General features: G+C 49.0%; 2 protein-coding genes across 2 annotated transcripts in view; one reads left to right on the forward strand and one right to left on the reverse strand.

Moving 5' to 3' along the window:
• Positions 1–7,620: 7,620 nt before the first annotated feature.
• Positions 7,621–8,339, reverse strand: LOC105535578. The gene has a single exon (XM_011974703.1). The coding sequence runs from the start codon at positions 8,328–8,330 to the stop codon at positions 7,833–7,835; it is 498 nt and encodes a 165-aa protein (XP_011830093.1). The 5' UTR covers positions 8,331–8,339; the 3' UTR covers positions 7,621–7,832.
• A 1,263-nt stretch (positions 8,340–9,602) lies between these two features.
• The window catches only part of DLX6 (distal-less homeobox 6), a 5,515-nt gene continuing 5,000 nt past the window's right edge, over positions 9,603–10,117 (forward strand). The window contains exon 1 of the mRNA XM_011974735.1: positions 9,603–10,114. Within this exon, the coding sequence (XP_011830125.1) occupies positions 10,020–10,114 (95 nt within the window). The 5' untranslated portion in view covers positions 9,603–10,019. The remainder of the gene's footprint in view (positions 10,115–10,117) is intronic.

A 10,117-nucleotide genomic window follows, 5' to 3' on the forward strand; every position in this document is an offset into this window, starting at 1 on the left:
CCTGCTCCCCTGCTCCCCTGCTCCCCCAGTGAGTCCCGCGTGCCTAGCCCCCACACCCCCGCCCTGCGGGAGTTATTTTAAGGACACTAAAGGTGCTCCAGGAAGCTTTTCTCTCTTTCTTTCTTTCTTTCTCTCTCTCTCTCTCTCTCTCTTTCTCTTTTTCTCTCTTCCTCTCCCACTCTCTCCCTCTCTCTCGACCTGGGAGCTAACTCAAACCTGTGCACCGGAGGGCAGCTGACAGCTGAGCGTGGCAGGGGCGGGGTTGGGGGTGGGGAGGTGGCGGTTGTTCCAAGCGCAGGATTCTGGAGTCCACCGGCGCTTGGGCAGGTAGCAAGCAGAGCTAGCTGCACGTTGCCCCGGCTGGCGTTTTCAAACAACTTGAATTACAGGCTACATCTTGAATATGAATTAGCCTTCCGCACTGGTGTGACTTCGCTTTGAAACTCAACTTGTCAAGTATGGTTTTAATTAAACATCTTCTGGCCTCGAAAGATTACATGTTTTGTAAAATATATTCTAGCATGAAATTTACTTCCACGATCTGAAATTAGGTTTTTTGTAAATGTTTTCATAAAAAAGAAATAGGAGGTGTGTGTGTGTGTGTGTGTGTGTGTGTGTGTGTGTGAGAGAGAGAGAGAGAGAGAGAGAGAGAAAGGGGGGAATGAAGTAATTTATATTCACTGCCTTCCTTTAAAACGTCCTACTAGCCGGCCCTGGAGCCTGACAGGTCCCAGGTCCCAGGTCTCAGCCAGCCGCGGCCGGGGCAGGGCCAACACCGCGCGTCCAGGTCAAGCAAGTAACTCAAACCTGCCCAGGCAAGCGCGGGCCAGGCTGCTTTTGCAGTTGGGGACAATTGAGTGGACACACAAATTAATCCCGCACTGATTTGTTTCGGATCCATCTGCAGGACGCTTGATGCCTCCCCCTTGGCTGCTGCAGCAGACACCTGCCTCCCTCCCCATCCCAGACTGCTCTGCTTGTCCCATGAAAGCAGAGAAAAGAAACCGTAGGGTGCAGAACAGACCTCAGTAGTATTCACCGTGAAACGTAAAGTTCTCCTTTAAGAATTCCTGCCTAATATTGAGAACAACAGCAATGTCAATTGATAGCCGTTCTAACAGACAGTCCGAACTGCTCTAAACCAATCTAAAAGCTTGCCTTGATGGAGAAGGGGCCTCTGGGGCCTCTCTATCACCTGCCTGGGGGCCTCTATTTCCCAAGTAGCCCTCAAAGAAAAAAGACCCTATGCTCCTGCGTAGGGGTAGGAAAAGTGCCTGCCAGGATGGGTCTTTCTATTCAATACAGAATTAAGAGTTGGGTCCCTGTGGAATTTTCTTCCTAACTAATCTCTGAGGAACCAGCCAATTCTGACGGGATTTGCTGGATTCGAGTAAAACTTGGCGCACATGGGGTGGGGTGTGATGGGGGGCAGGAGGGAGGGGGGCGCATCTCCTTTCTTCGAGATAATTGGGATCCAGCAAAGAAGGAGGGGTGGAGCGGTAGGGAGAGTTATTTACCGTCCTCGACTGAAATAGGCAAAACCAATAACGCACCTCGCTTTTTGCCCTGTTTACTCCATCCCCATTCAGTGATTGGCAAAGCAGGCCCTGAAGGCAAAGGCAATAATTGTTCCGCGCTCTCCTTACTAGGGAAATGTGTAGGCATTTGAAGTGTACTAAAAATAAACGAAGGAGCGAGAAAATGAAAAGGGGACAGAGTGACAATTTGCGGCAATTAAAGCGTCTGCGCACTGTTGCCGGAGGAACAGGAACCCACAGCGGTTTTTGTTTTCCTAGGCTTGATGAAGTGACTAACTCGTTAGAGAATTTGCGTCCCAGGTTGTGTGTGTGTGCGCGTGCCCCTGTGCATTCAGCAACCCAGGAGCCCACAGAAATGGCCGGATCCGTGGGGGAAGACGGAGCCTAGAACCCTAAAAAGCCCTTTAGCCTCAAGAAAGACCCCGGTCAGCTCTCTATCCTAACTGCTAAGCCCCTCTCAAGTGAGAGCCTCTCAGCACTCAGTTGCCACTTCTCGCAGGAACTTCGGAGCAAGTTTTCAGCTCCAAGGTGTCTAACCTTTAAAAGGAAAAGCATAATAATACTTTTATTTCACGACCACGCGAAACGCAAAGGATGTGGAGTGGGGAGGGGAGGGAAAAAAGGGGCGGCCAGCCAAATCAAAGCTTGGGAGACATTTTGACAGTGCGCTTGAAATAATGCTCTTAATTTTTGGAAGGTTTGCAAGGGGGTGGGGGGTACGTGGGAGAACCACAACTTTCTCCTGTCTGTCACTCAAGCGGCCAGAGAGGGCTCCAACCTCCAGCTCCCGCGGCAACACACAGCGGGAAATTGCTTCAAGATACAGTAGGGCTCTATTCTTTCTCTACCCCCCGCCTTTCCCGAGCAGTGAACTTCACAGAGAGGGTAGTAAGGGAGGGTAATCCTGGGTGTCAAAAATCTGTGCATAGCCTGAGCTCAGAAGAGTTAACCCCAGGCCCCAGACCCAGCCTAGCGGCCAAACTGGCACCCCGGGCTGCTCAGTCCCCGCATCCCCATATCCATCTCCCCATCGGGGATGGTGAGGTTTGGGGGAGGGGAGTGACACTACCATGCATTCACCACCTAAGTCCTGCCCAGGCTGCCTTCAATGAAAGCTGGCAAATCCGGCGAGTCTCGCAGAAATTTTCTTCAACCCTAATTCAATTTTAAAGCGGATTTTTACTATTAAAAACGCTGACGAGTAACACATTGAATTAATCTGACTGTACGGTTTTAATTACAGTGAGGGTTTCTCTACAAATCTGTACAAGACAGTGGCTGGCTCTCGGAGAATCTCTGCCTCCTGAATTCCATTATCGGGCCCCTGGTTCCCTGCAGACGGCAGCGTGTGGGAGCCAGCTGTGGTGCCAGCGTTCAGTCGCCCTCTGCTTCTGCAGGGCCTCCCGGCTCCTGTCCCTCGTCCCTTCCTTTCATCCCAGCTCCATGGAGAGCCCAGGACTCCTGCCTGTCTCTTTGAGACTGCTGAACTGATATCCTGAAACGCTACCCTTGCTTTTTAAACTCTTGGGCCCCAGACTTTTGAGCCCCCTGAGCATCGTTCTTAAAGTGGCTCGTTTTGTCTGGGGAGGGTGACCTCTTGTGTAGTGTTTTTTTAAGGGTTCTCCTGCTTCGACTTAGCAGCTGTTAGAGTGGGCAGCGTGATGCCCACGCTGTTTAAGGGGAAAGTAGGTTAGGAAATGGGGAGGAAAAAGGAGAAAGGTGTAGAAGACTAGTGGATGAAGAGCTTGGTTTGGGGGGTCTAGGACCCCCACCTCCAGTCCTACCTCCACCCCCATCTCCACCTCCTGACCCTAGAGGAAATATACATGGTGTAGATCTGCAGGTAACAGGACTGCTTTTATCAGCTCTCATTTTCTTCATTCGTTGTGCAATTAGCATTGTGGGGCAATGGTACCTAGCAAATAGGACCAGGAAGAAAACTTAAACACAAAAGGAAGCCGACTCATACTCATACTCTTTTGTCCACTCTGTTATATTCTTTTTCTAACTCTCTATGTCCCCTGCTTTTGTCCCATTCTCTCCTTCCCTCCTCACAAAGTATGTGCGAGTAAAGAGCGAATCCAAATATGAACCAGCAAAATGGACACAACTTCTCAATGTATAAAGAACTGAAGGCTTTGAGCTCTGTGGGGGAAGGGCCCCACTCAACAGAGTGAAAGGGATGAGGAGCGTTTTTGTTCTCTGTACAAAATTTGTAAAACCTACCAGAAAAAAAATAATAATTATTATTATTCCAGTCCCAGGGTAGTGGGAAAGGGACTTTCTTTCTCCTAGTTTTGTGTGTGTGTGTGTGTGTGTGTGTGTGTGTTTTCAAGGGGTCTCTTTTCTGAACAAAAAAAAAAAAAGAGAAGAGAGAGAAAGAGAGAGAGAATGAATGGGCACAGTTTGGAGAATGGGATGTGAAAAAACAAAAACAAACAACCTTAGCTTCTTCTAAGGGCATTCATATCTGTTGCCCTCTAAAAAGTTTTGCTAAAAGACTAATAAATTACCTTTCCATTTATTGGGATGTTCCCAAATAAAGGAGATAAGAAGTATTTATGAACAGGTATGAGTATAAAAGTCACCAGTTCATATATATCACAAGAGTAGTCAGATACAAAACAAACTCACCCTCTCTCTTTCTCATGAAAAATGGTTTTCATTTATTTTTCTGTTATAACAAGAGAACTGACATCATAGCAAGGGGATGTTTTCATCCCAGGTTTTCCTGAAGAGTTGTCCCAAGCGGGGCTCTCCTTTAATATTAGGCATTTTCTGTGACCTTGTTATTGTTACTGCTGATGAAGGGATGAAGGAATTAAACAGAAGATGCTTGGAGGCATTTAGGAAGACAGCTATATTAACTCCTTATTATGCCTAAAAATAGTCTACTGTTTCCTGTTGATACTTGTTCCCTACTACTATAGGGTTGTATTTATCCTCCAATGGTCAGGGGTCCCTGCTTTCCAAAGACTGGCTTGCTTAAAGCTGACTTCTAACACCCCTTCCCTTCTCTCTTTGCCCTGATATATTTCCCATCAGGGCGAATATGGAGAGCTCAACCTTAGCATAGCCTACAGATTGAAAAGACAGACATCAGCATTTACCTTGTTTTATTCTAAGTGTTTAAACACTGTTGAGCCCTTTTTTTCCTGGGCTTAGAGAAAGAGGAGCGTTTTTGTATTAGGAGTGGGGTCCTATGTTTGTTAAAAGAGAAAAAAAGAGAGGATTTGAGGGGAGAGAGCAGACAAGCAGGCCGACTTCTGTATACAATCCTAAAATTAGGGAAGGTAGAAACATGTGCTGTTTTTCTCCTGAATCAATTCTGGGCCCAGTGCATCAGCTCCCTCTATTAAGAAAGCCTTGAGTGCTCACACACTTGGGAATGGAGTCATGGAGAAGGTAAATGATATTTAGTTTGAGGAGCTGGTTAGCTTTGTTTTCATAACTCCACTGGACTCCAGGTCTGAAAATGCCTGCAGCAGGAGCCTGTAGGTTGGGACATGCATAGTTAACATTCTCCAAATTGGATAGTCTTGAAAAACTCTGTGAAACCCCCTGTGGGAGCCAGTGTCATGACAGAGATTCCTAGCTGCCTATTCTTGGGACCCAGGACCAGAGAGATGAGGAAAATGTTATCCCCAAACTTAAGTAAGACTCTTTCTAAACATGGGGTAAATTGAGGCCACTTTTTAACTGGATTTGGGGGAGTCTAAGAGAGAAGGGTGTTAACATGGACAATACAGCTTATCACCACAGACAAGAACACCAAACTCAGTGTTTCCTTGTGTAGACTCATACTTTTGGCAACTCCTGAAGATGCCATCACTGGCAAGAGGCAGCTCCCATGTGCCCTAGAGCTTTCACTGCTGTGTGTGTGTTGGGGCAGGGGAGAAAGTTGTGCGGGTTTCCAGGATATCAGGCACCCTTTTTTTAACATACATACACAAACAGAGTTTTACAGTATATTGAATGAGGAAAAGACTAGCAAGTTTTTTTTTCCACCAATGTCTCCCTTTGAGAAGGGGCTATGTAAATCAATACCGAGTTATTTCTTTGAATTCAAAGGCCATTTATCCAGGTCTAATTTCTTTAGAATTAAAGTGATAACTGAGCCCAACTTAGCAACCAAACCCATGCAGGTCCTGCCTGGTTTGAATGTACTTCTACAGTCCGTGAGGCTGCAAAACCACTTCGGGCACCCCAAAGCATTTCCAGGTCTACATGCGTGAGCAAACACCGGTCCAGGTCCAGACCAGGAACAGCAGGAGATTCTTTGACCCAAGAGCCCATTCCTCCTACAGTGGCCTCGGGCGGACCCGGGAGGTCTTGTGTTGGCAATACACAAGTATTTCTCTCTAAATAACATTGACACTCGCAATACAAATTCCAACATCTCAACACCTTGAAAAGCAAAAAGCAGCTTAGGCCTCAAATCCTGCCTAGTGAATATAACCCTCACCTATTACATGCCCTGAAAGAGCCTTGGGCCTCCTACCCTAGATAGCAGGGTTTACTTTTATTTTGAATGATAAAGACTTCGAGGGCCTTGCCCGCCCTCCTCCTCCCACCCGCAAGGGTTGGCCCGCGTTCCCCTGCGGGCGAGACAAAGAAGTAGGAGCCAGGACCCGGCTGGCGCCTAACCCGGCGCCGGGGCCTGGAGCCCCTGAGGTGTGCGCCTTCCTGCAAGGCCCCAAAGATCCCGAGTTTTTGCCCCTTCCTGAAGGGCTGGAGGTGCGGGCTGGACTAGTGCAAACGAGAGTGACTCCAACCGCCTTACTTCAGCTCATTACCGTCACCCATGAAACCAGAATGAAGGACTGGGAAGCCAATATGCCGCGTTCAATTGGAGAGAAATGACTGTCGGAAGAAACCCTGCAGTAAATAGCCTCTGAGCCGCGAACTCCATGCGCCGTGGCCGGTGGCAGAGGCCACACCTGGCAGCCACTCGTGGTGCGCCACCTTGGCATGTTGTGTGTGGGTCACACTATCTGTTTTCCTTTCTCCAATTTTCCATTCTCGATACTGGCAGGAAAGTCTGATAGTCAGGCCTGAAGTTTAGATTCCATCCCGCAAGCGCAGAGATATCACACCAAGTGGGGCCCCTCGCTCGCTCGTTGCACTTCCCAGCCCCTGACTGTCTCTGAGCCCAGCCTGGGTCGCCCAGCAGGTTTCAGCAGGACCTTTACCATGTGCCACAACTACCACCTCAGTGCAGCTGCTTCACTGGAACAGAGTGCAGGGATTTTAGCCAGTAACTAATAGGGGAAGGTTGAGAGCCCTGAAGCTACAACCCGGACAATCCCAGCCTGCCCGGCTTCCTCAGCTATCAAAGAAACGAGAAAAAAAAAAAAAAAAAAAAAAAAAAAAAAAACCCGTTGCAAATAGAGGCTGCTGCGCTCTGGATACGGTGCTCAAGTGCAGGGACCTTCCGAGGCCCTGCCACGACATACTCTGCTTGGGGTGCAGCCAGTGTTGCAGGAAGCTGGTGAGGAAAGCGGTGCACCTGCGAGCATAAAGCGAAAAACATAGACAAGCACAGGGTGGGGGTGTAGGGGGTGAAACGCCTTCACAGTGTTAACAACAAGCTGCAGGGTGTAAAGCAATAAAACTGCCACGTCTACCTGCTGGTATTGAGGACATTACAAAGAGTCTCTGCGCGCAGCCCGGGTGTACCGAGAGCGCACTAGGATTGGGAGTGGGAAGGAGGGGTGGGAAATCTTCTCTTTTCCTGACCTTCCCTTCTGTCCCCCACCCCCTACATTTGCCCCTTACTTAGCCCACCTTTCTTTCTCCATGAAGCTTTTTTGTTGTTGTTTTAATTCATTGCCGATTTGTAAACGTGTAGATCGGGTTACTGGTTCGCATGTTAAAGTGCACCTCTTGTTAAAAGGTGGGGAACAAGGCACGCCACTTAAAAATGAATTCAGAGTTACTGAACCGGCTCCCCAGACTCAAGAACTTAAGCGCAGCGGGCTGGGAAAAGGAGGGGGAGAGGAGCGCAAATGCCGCTGACCTGGAAACTCGGAGGAAACTCACGGGCAGCGGGCAGCGGGCAGCGGGCAGCGGGCCTCGAGCTTCAGGTCTTGAAGAAAAGAAAGAAAGAAAGAAAAAGAAAAATGCAAACTGGCCTGGAGATAGCTAGACACCCAGGGCTGGGAACTGGGAAAATCAATTAGCATAAGCCGCTGCCGGCGGGTTTCCCACAATGTAAAAATAAAGTCCAAGCCGCTCCGTCTGCAGCCACCCTTTTCTGGAGTTAAGGGGCAAGCGGCACCTTTTCTCTATTTCTCAGTTTTCTTCGGTCCTGTAACTTATGGAGTCCAGGAGAAGTAGGATATAAAGAAGTCCCCAGTACTTTTCCCAAAGGGAGACACAGTCTCGTTCCCGCAACCTCCAGACACGGCAGTACAGGGTTGTTAGTATGTTTCTCCGTGTGGCCAAAGGCTCCCGGCTTAGGTCTCTAAGCAGACCGAAAGTCGGGGTCCAGACCGAGAGGGTCTTCAGGTCTCGTTCACCCAATCTCAATCCTCTGGAAATGCGGGCTCCCGGCGACCTCCTCCAGTCCCGGGACCCGGGACCCTGGACGCTGGCGGGGGCGGGCCTGCCCTCCTCTGTGCTTGGCCCCCAGTCCGGCCCTCCTACCTGTTGACCAGGCCTGAACCGCGCACCGGGGCTCCGCTGTCTCTGCTTGGCTGCCTGGACCTGCGTGGGTCTGGAGGCCGGAGGGAGAAAGGCTAGATCCGCAGCCTTGGGCTGCTCCGAACTTAATGTCTTTCCCCAGTCCATCTTTGAAAGAGAAGTGGTTCTACCACCTGGATGTGCGGATATAAATCCCCTTGCAAATAATAAATGGATTAATAATAACAAGGTATGAAGTTCTTTTTATAGAAAAAAAGGAGAGAATTGAAACTAAATGCGGCAGTTAGACAACCATTTTGATAAGAGGATAATTGAGGCGACACTGGTGTATAATTAGAGGATAATTTATGCTATATCCACTTTTATTCCACCTCCCAAAATAAACCCAGTCCATAATCATTACAGGCAAATTGTTCTGAATTTTATAGCAGCAATTTGAACAAAGTACTGCAGTTAATCATGGGAGATTTTTGTGTATTCCTGATTAGAACTCTAATTGCCTCCTTCCAGAAAGTAAAAATAACTGTAAAACGACTCTATTTTTATCATTAACAATGTTGACAATAAAATAAAATCAATTGGAATTGTAATCGAGAGACAAATTTAGGACGAAGGCACTTTTACTTGGGTAGTTTATATTGTAATCAAGATTTGCCAAACCACTAACCGCATGTATCATTTGCATATATTTGAAAGCATTACAGTAGCTTCTGTTTTCAATAGGAAAAAATGCATTACTGTCAGTCCTCCAACGATTCGTTTTCAGAACAGGCTGCTGCGTTCCGAGAAGAAAAAAAAAGACAACCCCCCCCTCCCCACCTTTTGTACAATATATAAGAAACACGGCCTGAAATGGCAGGGACCGAGCCAGAATACAGTCTGATTTTTCTTTTTCTTTACCACCCCCCAGTGGGGTGGAGCCCAGGTGTGAGGGTTCGTCTTCCTTCTGTGGTTTCAGTAAAATATGTCTAGAAAAATCCACGGTGACAGGGAGCTCCCACAGGAGTGTAGTAGGACCAGAGTGGAAGGGAGGTCAAGAAAGGGGGGGCCTGGATTTAAATGCGGGGCGGGGGGCACTGCTTCTAAGCACAGGCAGCCTACAAGGGTGCAAGGGGATTGAAAGAGAGCAGCCCCCAGTTGGCTGTTTCAAGGCTGAGATATTGGCAGCTGGGTCTCCGGGATTTGGGGCACGAGCTGCGGCGGAAAGCATCGGCGGCCAGCCGGGCAGAGGCGCCTCCCTTCCCGGCGGCCACGGGCGCAGCACAGCGCGGCCCCCGGCTGCAGCTCGGGCTGGGATTGGAATTGAGGAAGGTAGGCGAAGAACTAGGCAAGCCGCGCACACGCCAGTAGAAGCCGTGCGCCTGTGACGTCAGGGGGCGACTGACCAATGGGGAGGCACTGCCCTTTGGAGACAAACCATTCGACTCGTGGCGTCTGCATCAAGTCTGAAAGCAGACGCGCAACTTTCGCAGAATCCACCTTAAAATCTCTGCCTTAAACTGCACCAGCCCCCAAAAAATCCAAGGGGGGAAAGCAGGCGGGGGGGAGAGCAGATTCCCCCCTCCCCCCTCCTCTCCTATCCCTCCTCCTTCCTCCTCCCTTTGAGTTAACAAGGCCCCGCTCACTATATCTCTTTATATTAAATATATATATATATTAGAGAAGAGCGAGGGAGAGGGAGAACCACCTCCACCCCCTCTTTAAATTTTTTTTTTTTTAATTTTTTTGCAAGGATCCAAAGAGCTAAGGTGGCTGCAGAGGGGAGAGCGGCGCAAGCCAAGTGGGGGAGGGTGGAGGAAACCCGGGAGAAGGCTTTCTCCAGCCCCCAAAGTTTTGATGATGACCATGACTACGATGGCTGACGGCTTGGAAGGCCAGGACTCGTCCAAATCCGCCTTCATGGAGTTCGGGCAGCAGCAGCAGCAGCAGCAGCA

The sequence above is a fragment of the Mandrillus leucophaeus genome, unplaced genomic scaffold (assembly GCF_000951045.1).
Source record: "Mandrillus leucophaeus isolate KB7577 unplaced genomic scaffold, Mleu.le_1.0 Scaffold148, whole genome shotgun sequence".
Lineage (NCBI taxonomy): Eukaryota > Metazoa > Chordata > Mammalia > Primates > Cercopithecidae > Mandrillus > Mandrillus leucophaeus.